At 36.9% G+C, this 20,580-nt stretch overlaps 3 protein-coding genes and 1 long non-coding RNA gene across 12 annotated transcripts in view; 2 read left to right on the forward strand and 2 right to left on the reverse strand.

Moving 5' to 3' along the window:
* Nucleotides 1–16,260, forward strand: part of LOC138137367 (proteoglycan 4) — a 55,406-nt gene extending 39,146 nt beyond the window's left edge. For all 3 annotated transcript variants that reach the window (XM_069056723.1, XM_069056725.1, XM_069056724.1), the window contains 6 exons: nucleotides 5,359–5,398; nucleotides 10,552–13,138; nucleotides 13,200–13,352; nucleotides 13,408–13,705; nucleotides 15,190–15,439; nucleotides 15,491–16,260. In XM_069056723.1, the coding sequence (XP_068912824.1) occupies nucleotides 10,568–13,138; nucleotides 13,200–13,352; nucleotides 13,408–13,705; nucleotides 15,190–15,439; nucleotides 15,491–15,920 (3,702 nt within the window). In that variant the 5' untranslated portion in view covers nucleotides 5,359–5,398; nucleotides 10,552–10,567 and the 3' untranslated portion in view covers nucleotides 15,921–16,260. The remainder of the gene's footprint in view (nucleotides 1–5,358; nucleotides 5,399–10,551; nucleotides 13,139–13,199; nucleotides 13,353–13,407; nucleotides 13,706–15,189; nucleotides 15,440–15,490) is intronic.
* LOC138137370 (leucine-rich repeat-containing protein 23-like) lies at nucleotides 6,692–7,983 on the reverse strand. The gene has a single exon (XM_069056729.1). It carries the CDS (start codon nucleotides 7,827–7,829, stop codon nucleotides 6,720–6,722), a length of 1,110 nt encoding a protein of 369 aa, XP_068912830.1. The 5' UTR covers nucleotides 7,830–7,983; the 3' UTR covers nucleotides 6,692–6,719.
* Nucleotides 15,930–20,561, reverse strand: Sfxn2 (sideroflexin 2). 7 transcript variants are annotated; one of them, XM_069056735.1, is made up of 6 exons: nucleotides 20,492–20,561; nucleotides 19,207–19,536; nucleotides 18,060–18,258; nucleotides 17,713–18,005; nucleotides 16,678–16,725; nucleotides 15,930–16,625 (listed from the first exon to the last, which is right to left on the reverse strand). In XM_069056735.1, the coding sequence occupies exons 2-6, from the start codon at nucleotides 19,527–19,529 to the stop codon at nucleotides 16,514–16,516; spliced, it is 975 nt and encodes a 324-aa protein (XP_068912836.1). In that variant the 5' UTR covers nucleotides 19,530–19,536; nucleotides 20,492–20,561; the 3' UTR covers nucleotides 15,930–16,513. The 7 variants fall into 7 exon arrangements, with proteins under 7 accessions (XP_068912836.1, XP_068912835.1, XP_068912834.1 ...); XM_069056734.1 differs by lacking the exon at nucleotides 20,492–20,561 and adding an exon at nucleotides 20,346–20,482; XM_069056733.1 differs by lacking the exon at nucleotides 20,492–20,561 and adding an exon at nucleotides 20,147–20,311.
* On the forward strand, nucleotides 17,391–19,839 carry LOC138137376 (uncharacterized). The gene is made up of 2 exons (XR_011161709.1): nucleotides 17,391–17,527; nucleotides 17,582–19,839. It is a non-coding gene; the product is annotated as an uncharacterized lncRNA (long non-coding RNA).
* Nucleotides 20,562–20,580: the final 19 nt, after the last annotated feature.

The following is a 20,580-nucleotide window of genomic DNA, read 5'->3' on the forward strand; positions in this document are numbered from 1 at the left end:
ATGACCATTTCGTCCTGTCTATTTAGTCCGTTTTGTATAATGAGTGCATTGTGACGTGGTGCACCGTCATGCTGGTAACACATGTTCGTCCGAATTTCTAGAGGCAAATTTTCTAATAACTAAAAGAGCAATTCCAACATGAAGCGAAAATTGGTGCTGAAGATTGCGTTTTCTAACAACGTGAGGTATTAAATCACATTTTATACTTTGAATTTTCAAAAATATTTTCTTCGGTTAATGTTGCATAATGGATTTTGAAATTTTCTTCATGTTTTCAGCGAATTTTCTACTTACACTTTAACCGCACTATACCTTTGTAAAATTAAAATATCACCTGTTCTGGTGGCTGCACTGATTACCACTACGCACTTGCACTCAACGCGAAACTAATAATTATTTAATCAATGCTTGTAGAAGACTGGTTGCTAGGTTGTTTTTTAGATTCTATAGTAGATAATGGTTGTTTACACATCAAGTGACGAAAGTTATCTTTTGTTGTAGAATAAGTTACATGGCGCGGTATTTTGAAACCGCATCAATTAATTAAATTTATTTATGATTTCGCAATTCGTGACAATCATTGAAAAAAATAATAATCAAAGGTGTTTGGAACGTCAGATTTGTGTATCCATCGCAAAATTAATATACAGGGTGTTTTTGAAATGTGTGCACAAATTTTAACCACGAGCTATTGGCTTCATGTAGAATTCGGAAAAAATATCTAAAAAGTCCTACATGAAGCCAGTAGCTCGTGGTTAAAATTTGTGCACACATTTCAAAAACACCCTGTATAAATTAAAAGTTCCTGGAAAACTAATATTTCTAATATACGTATTACAATTCAAAATGGTTTTCGACGCAGCCTACTATGAGTATTGAGAATGCACACCAGCGTTTAGATTTAGTTACAAAAAAATAACTAAACATCAGTTTTGATAGTTTGACGTTATGATTTAAAAGAAATGACAAGCAATGTATAAAAGTGAATAAATGTTAGTTTGGCTGATGAAAAACTATCATTTCATTCGTTGAGAACAACCTGAACATATCAATAAAAATCTGAATCTGAAGTTGGTGATAACAACGATTAATTCCCATGTACATCAAACGTGCGTACTCAACCAATCAGAGCTTGCTTTAATTCCAATCAGAAATGTTTATCGCGATAAACACGTCCTACAACTGTGTCATCTGTCAAAAGTGATTAAAATTGCATGCTACGCCTGTCAGATTCTCACATTGTTTTTAATAATTGTGTTTTAATAACTGTATTAAATAATTACCTAACGTTAAAGTTTGTATTCTGGAATTAATCTTGCCAAAAATAACACGACCTAATTTTTTATATCTGATAAATTTCCCAATTTTCACTTAATCATTTTTGCTTTAGACAATTTTACTCGTTGATATTTGGGCATTTTTATGAAAAGGTTAAAACCCTCGAATTAAAGCTCTCGGGCCTAACCAGAATAAAGAAGCCCAAATTCAACTCGTAAAATTGTCAAAGCAAAAAGTTTTCGTAAAATTGAAAAATTTATTTGATAAAAAAAATAGGTTATTATACCTTCGATAAACTGCCTCACGTTCTCTAATACGACATTTTTATTATTCTAAAACTTAAAAGATTTGAGAAAAGACTGGAAATAGTAAACGATGATGATGACACTATTTGACCACCTTGACATTTTTCTGACAATTGAAATATGTAAACCAAAGAATTCTAAAATTACTATAAATGGCTGCACTGCCAACTTAAATTTGAATTTTCAGCGCCAACTGCATCGACAACCATTTTGAAATCTAATTCATATTAATATTTCTTATGTTCAGAATACTATACCGGGTGTCCCAACGGTTTGGCAAAGTAGATTTACTAAGTTAATATAAGTTCTTTGAAAAATGTTATTATTTCATGTTATACATACAAGTTATGAGCACAGTTTAAAAATATTTTAGATTATACAGGGTGTTTGGTGTATCGGTGGCAACACAAACTTATATTTTTTTAAATAGAACACCCAGTATTTTTTTACGTTTTTGGAAAGCTCTCGTCAAAACAAAGAGGAAGATACCACATTTGATGGGTCTAACTTCTACTGTTAGTAAACTATTCGCTCTTTTGTGTCCGGACAAACCAAACTTTGAAAATTTGTAAAAAATACATATAACAGATGATAATTATTTAGATTAGGTTTTCTTAGAACATAGTAAATATCGTCAATTTTATTGCCTTGTTGAAAAACATTAAGATTTTTACTTAATTACGTAGAGGGCGCTTGAAACGCACACTCTTTATTTAGTCAATTTTTTTAAATGGAACACCCTTTATTTAGATATACCGTTGGATAGATCTTTCAATGAGCGTTCAAAAGATATAAGGTGTTTGGCATCTAAAATAAATAGTTTATCCACAAATTTCATTTAAAATATCAAATATTTCAGATTTTTCTTTAATTTAACTGAACCAAAAAAATACATTTCATCGAGTTTAATATTACTATAGATTTACAAAATAATTCAAAAGAGAATAATTTAACCTTTAATTAACTTAAAAAAAAGAAATAAAAAGAACAGTGGCGGTTGTACACTTTCCAAAAAAAAAAAAAACACAATAAATAAGTTATCCAAATTTGTGGATAAACTATTTATTTTAGATGCCAAACACCTTATATCTTTTGAACGCTCATTAAAAGAGCTATCCAACGGTATATCTAAATAAAGGTGTTCCATTTAAAAAAATTGACTAAATAAAGAGTGTGCGTTTCAAGCGCCCTCTACGTAATTAAGTAAAAATCTTAATGTTTTTTAACAAGGCAATAAAATTGACAATATTTACAATGTTGTAAAAAAACCTAATCTAAATAATTATCATCTGTTATATTTTTTACAAATTTTCAAAGTTTGGTTTGTCCGGACACAAAAGAGCGAATAGTTTACTAACAGTAGAAGTTAGACCCATACCAAATGTGGTATCTTCCTCTTTGTTTTGACGAGAGCTTTCCAAAAACGCAAAAAAATACTGGGTGTTCCATTTAAAAAAATATAAGTTTGTGTTGCCACCGATACACCAAACACCCTGTATAATCTAAAATATTTTTAAACCGTGCTCATAACTTGTATGTATAACATGAAATAATAACATTTTTCAAAGAACTTATATTAACTTAGTAAATCTACTTTGCCAAACCGTTGGGGCACCCGGTATGTACTATTATTAATATTTCTCATTAATAGCTTATTAGCTAAGCTAATGTGTATTAATTTCCAAATAAATTGTAATTTTTTGCTGAGAGTAGTTTTATTGTTTGATGTATGTCCTGTAATGGGAGTCAGGCGAAGATTTTCTTTGCCTAATTCAGTAATAATCAACTTTCAAGCCATAAAAGTTTGACTTTATTGACAGTTTCTGGAAAAATATTGTACAATACGCATACGTAAAACACCTTCTAGTCACTCGCAGGTTTTAAATCACGAGCGTGTGACTAAAGACTAGTTTTTACGTACTTGTACCGTAATATATTACGATTTTATTATAATGTATATAGCGATTTCCGTAGTCGCTTATCGCTCCCTACCTAGACATTCCCACTCGTGGGAAATATGTCAATGCCCATGCTCGTTGCCTGAATATCTTTTTACCAAGTGATAGTAATTAAATCTTAAAGGAAAATTTTCCAATCGAACAAGCAAATTTTGATTGGGAAAGTGATTTTTGAAACTTTACTCGAACTTTTTCTTGTTTTATTTTTAACTGTTATGGATGAAAATACTGCTACTTTCTCGAGCCATATGTATTAGTGATTCATTTAACCCGAGACAGCCACATTTATTTTTAACAGACAATTAGTCTGAAGTCTCCGTTGCTAGTTTGCCATTCTTGCGACATATTTTTAGTGGAACTTTGTCGTTTCGTATAGTACTAATGATTTTTAACCCTAAACTGTCACCGGAAATGACTTCATTACTGCAGCACGTTCTGTCACCAGAAGCATTTGATTTTTTGTACAAACAGACCAAAAATCCATACACTAACCATTTTACACAGTGGTCCATAAATAAAACTATACCACGCTCTTACTATTATAAATATACTGTATAAATAATTTTAAATTCAATTATACTAAAGACAATTTAAAACTTTTCTTTCACTTTCACAGAATTGTTTTTTTTTTGTAAATTACACATTTAACACTTACAAGGTTAACAGGGCTCTATTGTGATGTCCCGATTTTTTTAAATCTCTATTTTTTTCAGTAATTAATGAATTACTACTATAGTTAGTTAAGTTTCTATTGAGACTCTGAAGTGCCACATTCGCTCTTTTATTTTGAAAATTAAATTTCCCCAAAGAATGAGCAATCTTAATTCTATAAGATCGTAGAATGAGAAAACACTTCCTCGGCTTACCAAAAATTTTGCAAAAACAAGTGCCGAAGGTGAATATTGTAGATTTTGCTTTTGCGGATCTAGTACGTGAGAAGTAAGCTGCTATGGAAGAAATGCCAGAAAAAAGCTCAGCTGAAAAGTCTAGCACTAATACCTAGTAAAAAGAAAAACTTGGAAAAAAGAACGTGAGAGATGCTAGGAATTGTCGCGAAACGAAGATAAGAAATCTAGAGTCAAGTGTGACACCTGCAACAATTTATTCATGAAAATCTTCGTGAGCAAAACGTTGAAGTTAAATGCAACGATGCACTGAGACTTTTTACTAACATGATTAAGTGTGTGGTATTTAGATTAATGCAAAACATTTTAATAATTGTTAAAAAGGCGAATCCGTGCATTTATCACGTGAGTGCAGTTGCATAAGCAAATAAAATAGTAAGAGAGGGAACTAAACTGTTTCACGTTGGTCTTCTAAGAGTTAAATGTGTACCATGTCTGCTATTCTGTATACAGGGTGTATCCAAATTCGACCGACAAACTTTCAGGGTAGACTCTACGATCAAAAATAAGCATAAAACTCTTAATACATATGGGGTCAAAAACGCTTAGTTTGCGAGATAATCAACAAGAACGTAAAAACAATTACGATCTGAATTCCTTGGATTTTATGGGGTTATCTGTGCATTTTTGACAATTTTTGTAAATTGTACATAACTCCTTCTTATTTTTGTACGTTTCATAAAAAAATTCCACCCGATTCCTTTTGTTGCTGGTAGAACTTTTTAGTCGATTATCTCGCAAGCTAATCATTTTTGACCCCACATGTATTAAGAGTTTTATGCTTATTTTTGATCATAGAATCTGACCTGCAAGTTTGTCGGTCGAATTCGGATACACCCTGTATAAAATAAAATTTTGTAATTTCAACTGATTGTATTCAAAATGGAATAATCTTTTTATTTTTTGTTTCAGATAATTCGCCTGTGTGTTAAGCCTGTACCAATGGATCAGTGTAAGTATAAACATTCCATGACTTCCATAGTTCTTATACAGGGTGTCGCAAAATTAACGTATTCCAAGTCGGGGGTCTTGTAGGGAAAAATCTCAGGAATCTCGAAAAAATAAAATACAAAATATAGGGGGGGTCCTTACAAAGATATATGGGTCTGAAGGTTCAAACTTTTCATCATGTTTTCTTCAAATAAAATATATAAATGGTTGACATTCATTTTGAAATACATATGGTGAGGATGATTATGTAAAATATTAAAATATAAATGAAGACATTTCTTGCAAAAACAGCTTTATCTCGAAAAAATAAAAGTTATTTTTCCAATTTTTGTTCAAAAGGGAAGTACGGTCGATGGACAAATAAAACTGGGACACATAAAATTTAGTCTGTGTAAATCAGACTATTCAGTTGTCAATAAATTTGTCAGGGTCTATATAATATGTCATGCCAAAGTTAACCTATTTGTGATAAAGCCGTAATTAAACGATGCAAATTTGAAAATTTTGACTTATGTGATTGGCATTTTTGTCCCAGTTTTATTTGTCCATCGACTGTACAACATAGCTAGAATATTAGTCAGGTACTTTTGAACAAATACATTGAACAAACTGTCAGCAATTTTTTTTTTTTACATTTTTACTTGGTCAACAGGATGTCCCCTACTAAGCCCCGAACTCGAAATACGATAATTTTAAGACACTCTGTAGATCCAAAATAAAAGTGAAATATTAGTAACAACGTATATTATGAATGTCCTAAAATAATGAATGCTCTCAAAACGTCGTTTCTCACATAAACCCAAATTACTGATTGTGCTACTAAAAAGTGTAAATATCTGTTAAATGTAAATCAAACATTCATTACCTAATTGCATAATTACAGAGTGCAAGTAAAATTTTTTCACCCGTTAAAAAACTGCCACTAACGAGTGATGCAACACTGCTAATTTTTGTTGATTTGTCAATAAAGAACGTTGATTTCACGCTGAATTTCTCACAAAAACATGGCCATTTAGCAAGTCGTCAACAGCGAAAGAAACATCGAATCGTAAAGGTAACGTCACGAACACGTAGGTGTTTCACGCCAAATGCACAATCCGATTTCATCAATACTCTCCTTTCACTCTCACGCGGATGCACCACAATTTCACGTCAGATGTACCGTACCGAAAGGTGAATTCCGTTTTTGTTGGCATTTTTTGCGTCAAGAGGAAGAAGAGAAAATTCGCTCTCGCGTAACTCCGATTTCGCAAACACGGCTTCATTTTCACAAAACTGACAAGAACACAAACGATGAAAATACGAAAGTCAAATTGATTGTTTCACAATTCTAGTTCTGATTCTGGTTTGTATTCTGAAGTGCGATTGGTGGTGTCCGTGTCGCGGTCAGTTTCTTGAACTCCACTCTCGTCGTCGATCAGCAGCGCTTCTAGAATGTCATTTTCCATGTCTTCGGCCTCGATTCTGTCCTCCACGGTGACGACAGTTTTGTTGATGCGTTTCAAATTGGGCAGCAGGACTAGCAGGGGCAGAACAACCGGGTCTCGAATCTTCCCCCCTTCACCTGGAAAACCCGCTCCTTCCCCCGCCTGTTGTACTTCCGTACCTGGGAGTAGATTCCCGGTGACGACCAAAGTTTCCAGTTTGGGCAAACACTGCAACTTCCTGAACTCTTTGAACTTGGTGATCTTGTTGTTGCGCAAGTTGATGTACTTCAGACTGGCCAAACTCTCCGAGAATCCGTCCAGATTCTGCAAGTTGTTCTCGCGGAGGTGGAGTATTTGCAACTTGGCCAATTTCGCAAACTCCGGGGAGTTGATCGTGGTGATTTTGTTGGCCGCCATGTACAGTTTCTCGATGTTTGGCGGGTACACTCCGCTCACCTCGAACAACAAGTTGCTCCTCAACTCCAACTGTTTGAGGTTGTTCAAGTTCGCGGTGTCGAACTGTGTGGTGTAGATGTCGTTGTAGTTCATCTCCAAGCTTTCGAGCATCGGCTGATCTATGTTTCCAACATCTTTGATCTGGTTTTGATTCAGATCGAGCACTTGCAGGTAATACATCGGTTTCAAAGACGCCGACTCCACTCGGTTTCGTTCGGCTTTCAAGAAGATCAAAAAGGGCATTCCGGTGAGGGCTTGCAGAGCGTCCGTTGTCAAGTAGTTCCCGCTTAAATCGAGGAAAAGGACGTGTTTGAAATTTAGGATGACGGACACATCTGTTAGTTTCAAATCGGTGGCGGTTATCATTATGTATGCGTAGCGGCTTCCGCTCTCGTCCTTGCCCAACGTGTTGAGACATCTAGAAGCTTGTTCGAATGTTAGTTTCTTTTCTTTGATGACTTCTGCTGTTGAGGGTGCTGTGGCGGTGCCGAATATTGGCCGACCCTCGCCGGGGAGTCTGGGAGATGCTTCGCCGAAATCTTCACCCATGTCATGAACTGACAGACACTAACTAGTGGTTGGAACAAATTTGTTTAAATGCGTGCTTTCATCTGTGACGTTGGTAACAACAGAATTAATTAAAAAGGTAAAGATTATGACGTTAGTAAGAATGCAAAAATTAAAGAGAAGCGAAAGCGGTGTGGGTGTAGAAAGTAATAAATAAAATAAAAATTTTAGGAGTGCTGTGACCTATGAAGTACTTATTGTTGAGTTTATTGTTACCTACTATTAGTTGTTGTCGCACTTATTATAGAGTCCTTTTTTTAAACAATTGTCAATATCGAAATGCCCTCAAAGTCCAGACTGTACCACCTTAAAACCCTTCGTTTCGGAACATCTGTATTGTAAAATCTCTGTCGATAGGTTTGAGGTTATGTCAGTAATTTTCAAATGCCAGAAAAGTTTCAAAAGACAAGAAATAAAGACGGTAATGACACTGCAAAATGCAACTAAACGTATACTGCTAAACAGGAAAATGGGGATTTATTTAATGGGTAATATAAGCAGAATCTGATTCAAAATTTTCTTTTTCTTTCCTTTCTTTCCAGGAGTTTTTACACAACCAAAATTGTCTAATTCATGAAGAATTTTAAAAACAACTGCCGAGTGAACCTAAAAAAGGATTTTTTGGACAAATGTGTGGGGTTTGGTAAAAGATCTTGAAAAAATACATCGAATACATGTCCAGCGTTACTGCAAATTTGTTTCACTAGCATGGTCGGTTTTTCTCACATAATCTAATCGTAGCCAATTTTTCTCGTTAGGGCTGTCCAGATCCTTGCTTTCGGAGACTCATTTTACTTTTTATTTGAAATTTAAAAGCAAAAGTAGCGCAAGCGCCTTTACATCAAAATGGCTGACATACAATTGACAGTTTACGTTGCCAACCTGATACACGTCAATTAACTAGTGGCTCATACCAAGATGGCAACACTTTGACAATTGTTAAAAAAAAAGAACTATTATTTTGAGAAATATCTAATGCAACATTAACAGCAACAAAATGGTAGGTTATGAAAGCGAAAATTTACGATAAAAAGAAATTAAACTTGACATATAAAACTATAATTTTCTTTCAGTGGCAAGCTGTCAATTTATAATTAAAGTAGGTGTTTTTTTTTTCTACGATTACGGATCCTGCCAATTGAGTCACTGTGTGAATTGGAGGTTATGTAAACATCTTGACATTTACGGTTCTCATGTTCAATCGTTTTAACTTTAAAGAAATGAAGCAATAGAAAATATGTAATAAGTACAGTTTATTGACAATCGTACTTAGAAAATGTTCAAAGTGTTCTCCCCGGCTTGCATACAACTGTTAACTCGCCGTTTCTATATTGAATTTTGAAGCGTTACTTTGACAATTCAAATCAAGTTGTCAACAGTGTTGCCAATCTAATTTAAAAGTCATAGTATGTACAGTCGCGAGCAATAAATTTTGGTCGTCAAGGTCATTCTTTGACGCAATGGAAAATGCTCCATTGTAAAACGGTCGCAAATATAATAATCATGTTGTACCTATGACATTGTAATTTTATCTCATTTTTTGACAATTTGTTGACATGGGCATAATTAGGCAGGGATTTTTTTTTAATTTGCGACAATCTAATCAAATTTTGAAATGACATTGACGACCAAAATGTATTGCTCGCGACAGTAAAAACATGAAAAGCGCATCAACTGAATGACCACAAATTAAAAGTCAAAGTGACGGAATCCTAGAGCTTTAAGTAGATACTTGTAGATAAGAAATTATTAACCCTCCATTAAGAATTAACCTTCTATTAGATTATGTACGAAATAGTCAAAGAAACCTTTGATGTTCGGCGAAACTCTTGTACATTTAAAAATCATTGCACTTCTTGGAAAGCTATTTATATTTCAACTTTTCTTATCCAATACATGTAAATATAAAGATCAACAAGTAAGCAACGACAAGGAGTAAAAAATTACGCATTCACTGATTCATCGCCAGCTGTCAGAACAGCTTTGCACTGATTATAAGTTCTCCCTACTTTTTAAACGAACAAAGCCCATATTTGCATTTAAAATGTTTAGAAGCTGTTGCAATTATAAAACAAAAATGGGTTCAACTGGCACCGTAGTTTGTGTAAAGTGAGTTATCAGTTAAAATGTAACAGAAGAAGTGATGTGCAATTTTTTATCGTCGATAAGTTAGATAAGATGTTGTGAAATATAATTAACAGTAAAAAAAAATGTTTATGTAATTATGTTATTTTTTATTAACAGTAATGTCGTGACAAAATATTTTTCATTCAGATCTCCACAATGGAACTGTTGTTAGTGAAATTTTTAAAGCCGTGACCATCTGCTGTCGAAACACATTCCACTTCATTCATTCTAATTTGTGGCAATATAAAGTACAGATGCTTTCGATGCTTTCGTCGTGACAGGTGGACGGTCGTTCTTAGGATTGCTCTTCTCAAACATCCTCGTACTCGCGCCGTAACACATTACAACAGCCCGCGGTCCCAGGTCACACGTTTGACTTTTTGCGTCTGCCTGATACTCTTCCACTTTTATGTCTTCATCTTATTGGCCAGCTCCGGACCGTTCGGTAAAACATTTAGGTTAGCAAACCGGTACAAGAATCTTCGATAAAAATAAAACACCCGAGAGGTAAAAGTGGAAGACGTCAACACTTAATTCGATTAAATCGATATTTGTTAACGGTGACCCGTTTTTGCAGGAGTCACGCACCAGCCATGTCTTCTGCCATTTGCCAGAACTTCGTCCAGAACGCTTGGAAAAAAGAGTTGTGTTCGAATTGTTTCAAATCGAAAGACGAACACGCGGAGCGCCCGAAACCCAGACCCATCACCATCATTTCGAACGAGAACATCGAAGGGATCATAAAGAATGCGAAGAAATTCAAGCCGAAGAGGTCGGTGCGTTTCACCAAGGAATTGAGCGAGATTATTGGCTTCGGAGGGGAAGATTGGGAGTCGGGGGAAGATGATCCCGGAGATGATGACAGCGAATCGAGCGAAGACGATTTCGTTGCAGAATCGGAAGAAGAAGAAACAGAGAAAGAGCTGAAGAGGATAACGAAAGAAAACACAGATTTCAACACGACCAATTTGAAGGAGGAGACTGTGAAGAAGACTACCACGCAACTCTTGTTGGGGAAACCGTTGGTGGATGCGTCCGGGAGAAAACAAACGCTGATGGTGTCGGTCACTCCTTTCGGAGAAGATGCTCCTCCAAGTCCCAAAAGGTTCATCAAGAGTATTTCGCATATTCCTATTTCGAAAAGCAGCAATAAGGAGAGTGTCCCTGAAACGAAACAAACGAATGTGGTGTTGACGTCGTATACTAAGAACGAAGAGGAGAGCAAGCCGAAGCAGGAGGAGAAATCGCTGCTGGACGAAATTACTGAAACGTTGGAAAATAGTAAAAATCCGATACAGATCATGTCACGGAAGAAAATCCAGAAGGAGATTGTTTTGGCAGGTGGCAAAAATGATTCGAATAAGGAGAACATCGGTCAGAAGAAGAAGAACGAAGAAGTAGTTGAGAGTAAATCAAAAGGAAATCTTCCCGAGAGAAAAGTAGGGCTTTCTAGGACGCCAGCGTTGAAGAGAGATCAAGAGAAGCCTGTCATTTACCAAACATCTACGGCAAAGATCGAGTTGCTCAACTCCAAGAACGTGAAGAAAAATGGTTTAAATGGTAGTAAAATCAAGGCTGAGATAAAACAGGAAAAGGCAGAGGCTTCAAATGACAAGGAGAGTCATCGGGAAGAACCAGTGAGAAATTCGTTCGTCGAGGGTGAAGTCAAACCTTCCGCACCTTGCCCAAAAAACAACCATGACACAACCAAGACTGTCCCAGAACCCGAAAAGGTTCTGGGTTTGCCCCCCATAATTCCAAAATCGTCCGTGTTTTCGCAAAGCAGGGAACAAGCCGGCGAGCCCGACGGCCGTGCCGACCCCGACACGATAACCGAACCCCCAGCTCTACCCTTGACGCCTCCCCCCCCTCTAGAAACCCAAAACTCCTTCCTGCACAACAACTCCCCAATATACGAGAAGCCCAAAATCCCCTCGAAACCGGCAACCGTATTGATTCGAAAGTCGCTGGTGCCGAACCAGCACCCCGACATCAAGAACCAGATCCTGACGACTTTCGGTGGAGATCCCAGAATAATAGAAGAACAGAAGACGTTGCTTTCGAAACAGGATTCGAACGGTTCGGACGTCGGGTCGCGCGCGGCGAACAAACGACGAGCGCCGAAGCCACCAGAAGATCAAGTTTACACTCGCAACTCTCTCAACTCCGTCAAGAATGACTGTCCGGTCGTCCGGGAGAAAGAAAAGCGCGAGAGGGCGTCGTCGTGCAGTCCAAAAATTCGTGACGCGCTGGAAGTACCAAGCGTTCCTGAACCCGCGCCTAGGAAGCTTCTTTCGGTGTCGACGGACAGTCTGGCTACCTGCGAGGAGAAGAGGAAAGAGAAGACCAAAGGACGATTCTCGTTGAAGAAGTTCCTCAGGATGGGGTCGAGCAAAGAGAGCCACAAACTGGTCCAAGACTGTGTCAAGTTCGATGATGATGGTCCTCCGTTGCCGAAACCGCGCCTGGTGATTGTGCACCCCTCGGAGCTTAACGGCGCGAGAGTGGAGGTTGTGGCGAAGACAAATCGCGACCAAGGCGACTACCAGAACATCAACATCTCTCGATTTTCCGAGTATAGTGTTCCGAACGCGACCGACTATGAAAATTACAGTGTGAAGGCGCAGAAACCGCCTCCGCCGCCAAGAAACGTGGACGACGGGTTCAAACCGACTCTGCCGCATCCTCCAAAATCCGTCGAGATCTTGAACAAGCAGAAGCAGTACAACAGCAACAGTTGCACCGGGAAGAAGACGGAAACCGTGTACGCGAATATAGGCGAAGTGAGGTCTGCGATCGTACCGAACAAGCCGCAGAGGACGGCCAGCATGAGGGAGCGCGAGGCGCAGCAGCAGAAACAAGAACGGAAGAACTCGAACAATTACGAACCGATCAATGTTGACAGTATTGACAGTGGGGAAAATGTCTATGACTATATCAACAGTGGAAGATCTAGTTCACCGGAATCTGATTCTAGTCCCAATAAACATAGTCCTACTTCTAAGACTGCCAGGTTGAACAAGAGATCTGAAAGTAGCATAGACGTGTCCGGGGAGTATTTCAAATACAGCAACATCCCAAGATCTTTGTCTCTCACGTATTGCGGCAGCGAGACCGAATCGGAGATCTACTCGCCGTACAGCTTCTACGGAAGCGAGTCAGAGGTACGTCGGAACTCTCCAAACACGAATTGCGAATTGTCAATGTTTTGTTTTTGTATTTTAGGTGACAGAAGACGACCACGACTGGATTCAGAACGGTCGCACCCACAAACTGCGCTCCAGGAAAGGGAGAAGTATTGTACATAAAAATCTGGAAGATAATTACGGAGCTGTCATCGTCGCCAATCATGAAGCGTTGGCTCAAGTGCTCGAAAACGTGAGACGAGTGCAATGTTGTTTTTGTTTTGTCAACTGTGTGGTTTTGTTTTTAGATTCAACAAACCAATCACATTCAACCAGCTCTGAGAGGTCTGAAGTCTTTACCCAGCTTGAGGTGGACTGATTTTTCGCTGAAATCCACATCTCAGCCTCTCGTGGTCGGTTGCAGAACTTTCCATCATGCTACGTGGAACGGTCAGCATGTCACTCTGGTCATCAATACCGGTGCGGTACCGTCGAGTACGTTAGCGTTGGGGAGCAGCAGTATTGCGTCGATAACTGAATTTAGCGACCTCATACCGGACAAATTCCTTACTGTGAATAACGATGACAGCGACAAATATGTTCAAGGTAGGTTTTTAAGAGAATTTACACTGGGTGTATGTTTTACTGTGGTTGATAGTACGGTAAGCAAAAAAATTAATGGCTGTGGTGTCGCCTTCGCCTATGAAGCTGCAACCAATATGACCACAAAGTAATACATCCTGGGGATGTTGCAGATACGACATTAGTACTAGAACTTGAAAAAAAGTGTTTAACCAATCTGGTTATGCAGATTGTTCCATTTATTCCAGCTATGAGTGTTTTGTAAAAATTTTGTAGGGCTCTAAATGATTAAAATTTGTTTTAAGTGCAATAAACACTAACCTGTTGAGAAACTGTTCCATGCACTGTAATGTCTTTCCAAACTGTCACTTGTCAAAGCCTCCCTATATATCCGCATAATCGTTTAACTCTTTCTTTAAAATCTTCTGATGTGTTCACCTTCACGAATTTGCGACGTGTTGTCTATTTTTTTTTAATCAAAAAACCACCAACGCCGCAATTTACACCCAAAATATTGTACACTTTTGACCGCGGGTAACACATTTCATAATATAAAAATTGAGGTTATATAGAGATATTAGTTAGCGCAGCATGTTAGTTAAGTTAATAACAACTAATTTTAGAGTTTAATAAATGGCTCACTTTGCGAGGCATTTTTAATAACACGTTCAAATTTTAAATGCGAGTTTGCGTACTTTCAAGGACATTAAAAATGACAGGCGTTGGCAGGTAAGCCAATGGGTATAATTAAATTCCCTAAATTTAGTAAAATTGCAAATCTAAAGGAACAAGTCGTGGTTCTTTGATAAAAAAAAAAAAAAAAACAGATAATACGTCGCAAATTCTTTTCAAACTTGTCTTCAGTAGATTCAGTATTTGAGGTTTGAAGTCACAGTTTCGGTTTGGTAGAAAGTGGCTTCATAAATCATAAAACCAACTTTTTGATCGTTCTTCCATTTGATCTATTACTTAATAAATCTCTTTGTTGTGTTATGTTGAGCGTATTTAAATGATAAAACATATCTGATAAGTATTCAAATTTGGCTAACGAAGAAAAACCATTCAAACAAAGTAATGTTTGGTTTGCTATCAGTGGCTTGGCAAAGCTGCTTAAAGTTATGTTTCAAGATCGTGGCTTCAATAAAATTGACAATTTTGACTGATTTATCCAAGATTTGTTTAAATTCTTCTGATATCTTTAGTTATCAGCACTTCCTTATATTTATGCAGAAATATTTTTTCAAATTCTGTCAAAATTTGCATGACATTTTTTACATAGGGGAGACTGGAGTAAAATGATTCCTCCAACTTAAAATAAATTGGAACCCGAAAATAACAATACTGTTAATAACATTTTTCTTAACACTTTTCCGTACTTACTGCTGTTGTGAATCAAAAACATCTATTATTGGGATTGACGTAGCAATTTGATTCCCTATTCTGTAAGGAACCCCCGGGGGTTCACAAGACATCCCAAACCAGTATTTCAAGTAGTGATTTAATTACAGCCACCGTGGCAGTTTTACCATGGCTACAAGTCAGCACGATTCAATCCTACAGCGAATCCCTGAAACTGAAAGGATCTGCAACCCACGACGACGTATGGAAAGACGCCAGTTTTATAATGCTGCAGTTAGTAAACGCCTTAAAGATCTTGCAAGCTCAAGGTATTGAAGAACTCTCATTGACTTTGAACAGTTTTGTTCTTTGCAAAGAAATGGACAAAGACAATCATCACAGATTGTGCGTCTTGCAAGGGTAAGTCATCTCGAGCTTCAGATCTTGAAGATTTGATCACAATCATTCTAGGCTAGGCGAAGACATCCACTCAAAAACCGAATCCGACCGATACGGAACCCTGTGCATGTGCGCATCGAAAGCTCTCTCTTTACTCCAACCCACGGCGAAGATAACGCCTCTGATCCAATCCCTGTTGAACAACGAACGCGCCGTCACCTTGACTCAAGTCAAATCGATCCTGGAGTTTTGCTTGTGGGGTCCGTCAGACGTCGCCCTCGGGACCACCATCCGAGAACGAGAACTGGCACTGCAGCGGTGGCTCGACCTGCAAAGAGCAACCGTGCTCCACGGTTTGGTCTGCGCGCGAGTCCAACTCACCGTCTACGAAGAATGCCATTTGTTCTTCTTGGTGCGGAGCAACTCGCGGATGATGTGCGACGCGTCGTTGTTGCTCGAGTCGAGCAACATGAAACATGTGCTGATCAACGGTCACAAATAAGACCAGTGGTTCGATTTTTCAATGTTTATTTTATGGGTGTGCAGGCATTTGTTGATGTTAAAATATTTTATTGTATATTGTTATTAACTTGTATATAGATTGTTACTCCCTATCGTGACTGCCATTGAAATTTTTTACGTTAAATGTTTCTCAGTGTTTATTATAGTCTGTTCTTTGTGTATTATTGCAGATTTCGTAAATCTGGTGGTACTCGAGTGTTTGAAACATTTTCAATTTTACGTAAACAATACAAATAAATTTAAAAAAAGCTTCTTATTTAAAATATTTGTTTGTAATATTTTTGTAAACAGTTTAACAATAAAATCTATCATAAATAAAATTTCATAAATTATTGCTTAATTATTACCTAATCGATATCGTTAAAAAAAGTAGTTACACATATTGCTGAGTTGAGTACTTACTTAAGCGATGTGGACAAACCACGTTATACGTGTCCCACAAAAAAATATAACGCGACTTGTAAAGTTCGCCTGACATATTTACCTACAGTACGTATACTTCTCTTGAAAGCTATACCTGACAACGCCTAAAATTCTTGACTATCGTTTCTAGTTATTGTCTTCTTTTCTATTTTAGAGACCTTTGTTGAAGTAAACTAATTCGGGAATGTTGCTTCCACATTTTGTCTTGAGTTTCTTATATTCCTCCGGTTCCAACCATTCTATTGTCGAGGATTTCATTGAACTGACGAAATAAACATTGACAAAAACAAGCAAACTTCAATTACGGTACGTACCATCTTTGCGGAAACAGGCCACAGGCAGTTGGTACCATGAAGGACAAGCTGCAAAAATGTTACAATCAACTAACAAATGAAAATTGTAATGTTGCAGTGGAAGTAGATTTTTTTTCTTTTATTTTTAATTTAGAACGAACTCCCAATATCCTTCAATTAATTTATAAAGCTTAAGAATGACGCGTAGAAAATGGCATCAATGTAAACTACTTATCGTTTGTTTTTTAAGAATTAAAAAAAAAAGTTCGAAAAAAATTCCAGAACACTGATAATGAGACAATTTGTTGAAATGAGAAATTTTCCTGATGTAACCAATTTACTTCCTGTTTGCAAAAAGTTTGCATTAGATAAGAAAATACACTTGATACATTTTTTAAAAACGGTTCAATTTCACAGTATTTGCTGTAGACGCTTTAAATTTAACGCCCTTCGGTCGTGCTGCAAACAAGTGCTCAGGCAGGAAATTTCTTCCCGAAAAAGTTAGGTCCAATGGTTTTTATAATGAATCGCTCAAAAATATTCAAAAATAAAATCTAAAAAAGTAAATAATTTAACACTAGTGACTTTTTTACTATTAGGTTGGTAGCACTTACCGCGCCGACGACTAGATTATTAAAATTTAAAGCGTCGGTGGTGTCAGTCAAGTGTCGGTTCATTATTGGTCCATAATTTTTTCTGTCATTTTTCTGTTTCTGTTATAACCTGTTTTTGTGTAAAGTAAATTTACCGCAAAGCATCATAACACAAAGGTCATTGTAATGAAATAGGTCAACAAGAAATGTGAAAACACCGGTTTGAAAATTTAAACGGAAAATGTTTTGGATGGCGATTTCAAAAAATGGTGTATCAAGTTTGTTTCCAAATACTTGAATTCTCTTAACGTTTCCAAAGCAAGACTTTACAGAGCGAGAATCAGAAAATGAGTAAACTTTGTCAGTTACTTATTCGGAACATAACAGACGAAGATCCAGGAAAATGACGAAAAATGAAGAAAGCAATTTGAACTTTTTTTTCCACCTGTTTAAAAAAACTTACAAGCATCCCACAGCCAATACTTGAATAGGTCCGTGCAACACCTTGATCCTCTGCATCCAGCGGTACCTTTCCAGTCTTTCCATTATGACGGGCAAGATGAGCATCCCAGGGGCACACATGACGATCCTCGATATGGTAACTTGAAATATTCCTTTGACCGCAGCAAGTCTCGACTGACACACGATATTCCCGTTGGCATCGGAACAATCGATTCCGTGCAACAATTCGTTCTGTCTCATTAGAGGGATGTTGACAAAATTCGCCGCCGCTACTGCTGCGAACGGTACGTACCTCTGTAAAAAAAAACATTTCATTAAAATGTCGTCGTTTCGATTCGTGCAACTCACCTGGACGAAAGGACTCGCTCGTTTGGTCCAGTAGGATTTGCACCCCAAAGCGGTGATCATTGCGGAACCGGTCGCCGAAACGTAGGCGACTACCAGTTGTTTTGTTGTGGTTGGAGAGTTTGCGTTGCGATTGGTGTAATTTACTAGTGCGTTAAATGACTGATTGACCCACTGCCAGAAGACTACGGCCGGAGCTGTACTGGAAATTACAAATTGGTGAAAAATGTTTATGGAATTGTTGTGTCGAGAAAAATAAACATTTGGCTTAGGTAAAAAAATACGAACAATTCTGTTCAGTTTTTGCAATTTTTAGAATGACCAATAAAAAGTCAACGCAACAGGTTATTGTTTTCAATGTTTTATTTTATTCCCATTTGTTTTGGCATAATGGGAGGCCACGAAAATTTTGGATTTAATTTGGTAGTAAAGCTGTCTGTTGAATTAGGTTATGTTTGAGGTTACAAATAGCGTCAATGTCTAGTCCATTGTTGTCACATATTTTTCAAAATTTATTTCCAGCTTTAACAATTTTATTAATAATCCTTTTTCTCGCCCAGACATCTTTATCTCCATCCTTACTCTTCATCTTGCAATTATAATGTAATCTAGTTCAGTTTTTCCATATGGAGGCTGTGAAAAACAAAATAAAAGTTGTAACTTGAGCGTTTTTACTCGACATTTGTTTAGTGAAATCTGTCAGAATTTTTTTGTAGACCTACATATTTTGAAAGAGGGCAAAGTGTTATTCACAAAGGAACAAAAAACCTTTATTATTGAAGCATTCTTTCAAAATGAGGCGTTTGAAAACGGTGAGTGTGTTTATTAATTGGTGCTTGTTGAAATTACTTTCAACAACGATTTCCTAATGCGTTTTTTGTCGACTGATTTTTATAAAGTTTTGTGTAATACAGTACCGTTATTCAGAGAGCGTTTTTACATGATATTCAATATTGATCAATTGTTACAGTTACAACTCTCATTTTACTTTTACACATGAAAATTACATAATTTAAGGTTTTGCTATCCATATTATCAGCGATAAAAAGTTTTAACAGACAACAATAACATGTTGATAAGAATTTGAATTTTTACGCAAATGTGCCCTCATTTCCAGTCAAAGCTTTTTACCAACACTTGCTGTACTTACCGATACCACTGCAGCATGGCGCCTGTGACGGCCATACCCCCTGGCACTTGAAAAGACATCCTCCCAAAAACATTCTGCTTCTCGCCACTATCTGGATGGAACGCGCTTTCATACAATTTCTTTGCATAAATAACTTGCTCCACGGACGTGCCTGGCGGTTCTTTTCCTTTCCTGTACTGCTCGACAAGAATCTTGGCATTGTCGAGCGTCTCTTCGCTGACAACGCACGATCTCGGATCGGTCACCCAAAGGAAATGCTTAAATCTTCCGACAAACGTGCTCTGATCCCATAATGGTTCATCAATTTTCAACCTCTCTGGCATTTTTAACCTGCAAAGCTTCACTCTTTACTGACATTCACTTATCACAAATGCAGTTTGCAATTTTGCATAACAACAGCAGCTACAGATCAACCAAAGTGCAAAGTGTAGTTTGGAATAATATAATTTTTTTAATTGGGATATAAAACCGATTTTTTTAATTGTTATTTTATTACCCTGTAATTTGTGCGAGTCAAGTTTTTATTCGCGAATAAAACTGATAGAAAAATATTTCTTTGGATCGATGTAAATTTAAAACGCCCCCAGGTCCCGCACTAGCTTCTTTTCACTTCACCCAAGACCAAAATGAAAATTTCTGACAGGATCGACCCACAAGGCCGCCAAATGCAAAACGTTGCCAACAAACTGCGCTATAAAAATTTAATGCCACAAGCCCACAGCTGGTACTTGATAGGATTTATCAACATTATAGAAATACACAATTATGTAAGGTGACCTTAGTTTTGTATCGCAAAACACACCATTTAATTAGACAGCTTTGGGCCGCTTTGGATTTTGAGGTTATAAAAATTTGTAATTTGATATTATTGTTTAATCAAAATAACAAACCTGGAGCTATTGTGGAGCTAGAACAAATGTTATTTTTAACATTATTTTACCTTGATACACTGAAAATAACACAGTTATTATCAATGATCCGCTTAAAACCGGAAACTAACAATTTTGGCTTCAATTACTCCGATGATAAACTTAAAACAGCACGAAAGTGTTACATAAGAATGGTAATTTGTTCCATATTGAGAAACTTGTACAAATCTTCGGTCAATGAAATTTATTGCAAAATATCTTTTTAATTACCTATTTTTAAAAATCAGTGTCGCCAACAGTGACCAATTAAAGAATCTATACCCTCAAAAAGTAATGTTTTTAAATTCAAATTATTACAATAGCGCTACCATTATACTTTGAAATTACGAGACAATTATAAATAGCATTATAATTACTGAATTAATATGCGCTGCCACTTCGAACAAAACAACAAAGACAACTGTGTCAATTGTGCGATTTCATTCTTGTTTTGAATCGAACAGTG

This window comes from Tenebrio molitor, chromosome 8, assembly GCF_963966145.1.
Source record: "Tenebrio molitor chromosome 8, icTenMoli1.1, whole genome shotgun sequence".
Lineage (NCBI taxonomy): Eukaryota > Metazoa > Arthropoda > Insecta > Coleoptera > Tenebrionidae > Tenebrio > Tenebrio molitor.

What these genes read in the sequence shown, in the direction of transcription:
- LOC138137370 (XM_069056729.1), bottom strand. Translation starts at nt 7,829, where the DNA reads ATGGGTGAAGATTTCGGCGAAGCATCTCCCAGACTCCCCGGCGAGGGT.
- Sfxn2 (XM_069056735.1), bottom strand. Translation starts at nt 19,529, where the DNA reads ATGCCAGAGAGGTTGAAAATTGATGAACCATTATGGGATCAGAGCACG. An exon ending in GCCATGCTGCAGTGGTATCG is followed by an intron (nt 18,259 to 19,206) that starts GTAAGTACAGCA and finishes TGTAATTTCCAG; the next exon opens with TACAGCTCCGGCCGTAGTCT. An exon ending in GTATTGGCTGTGGGATGCTT is followed by an intron (nt 16,726 to 17,712) that starts GTAAGTTTTTTT and finishes ACATTTTTGCAG; the next exon opens with CTTGTCCTTCATGGTACCAA.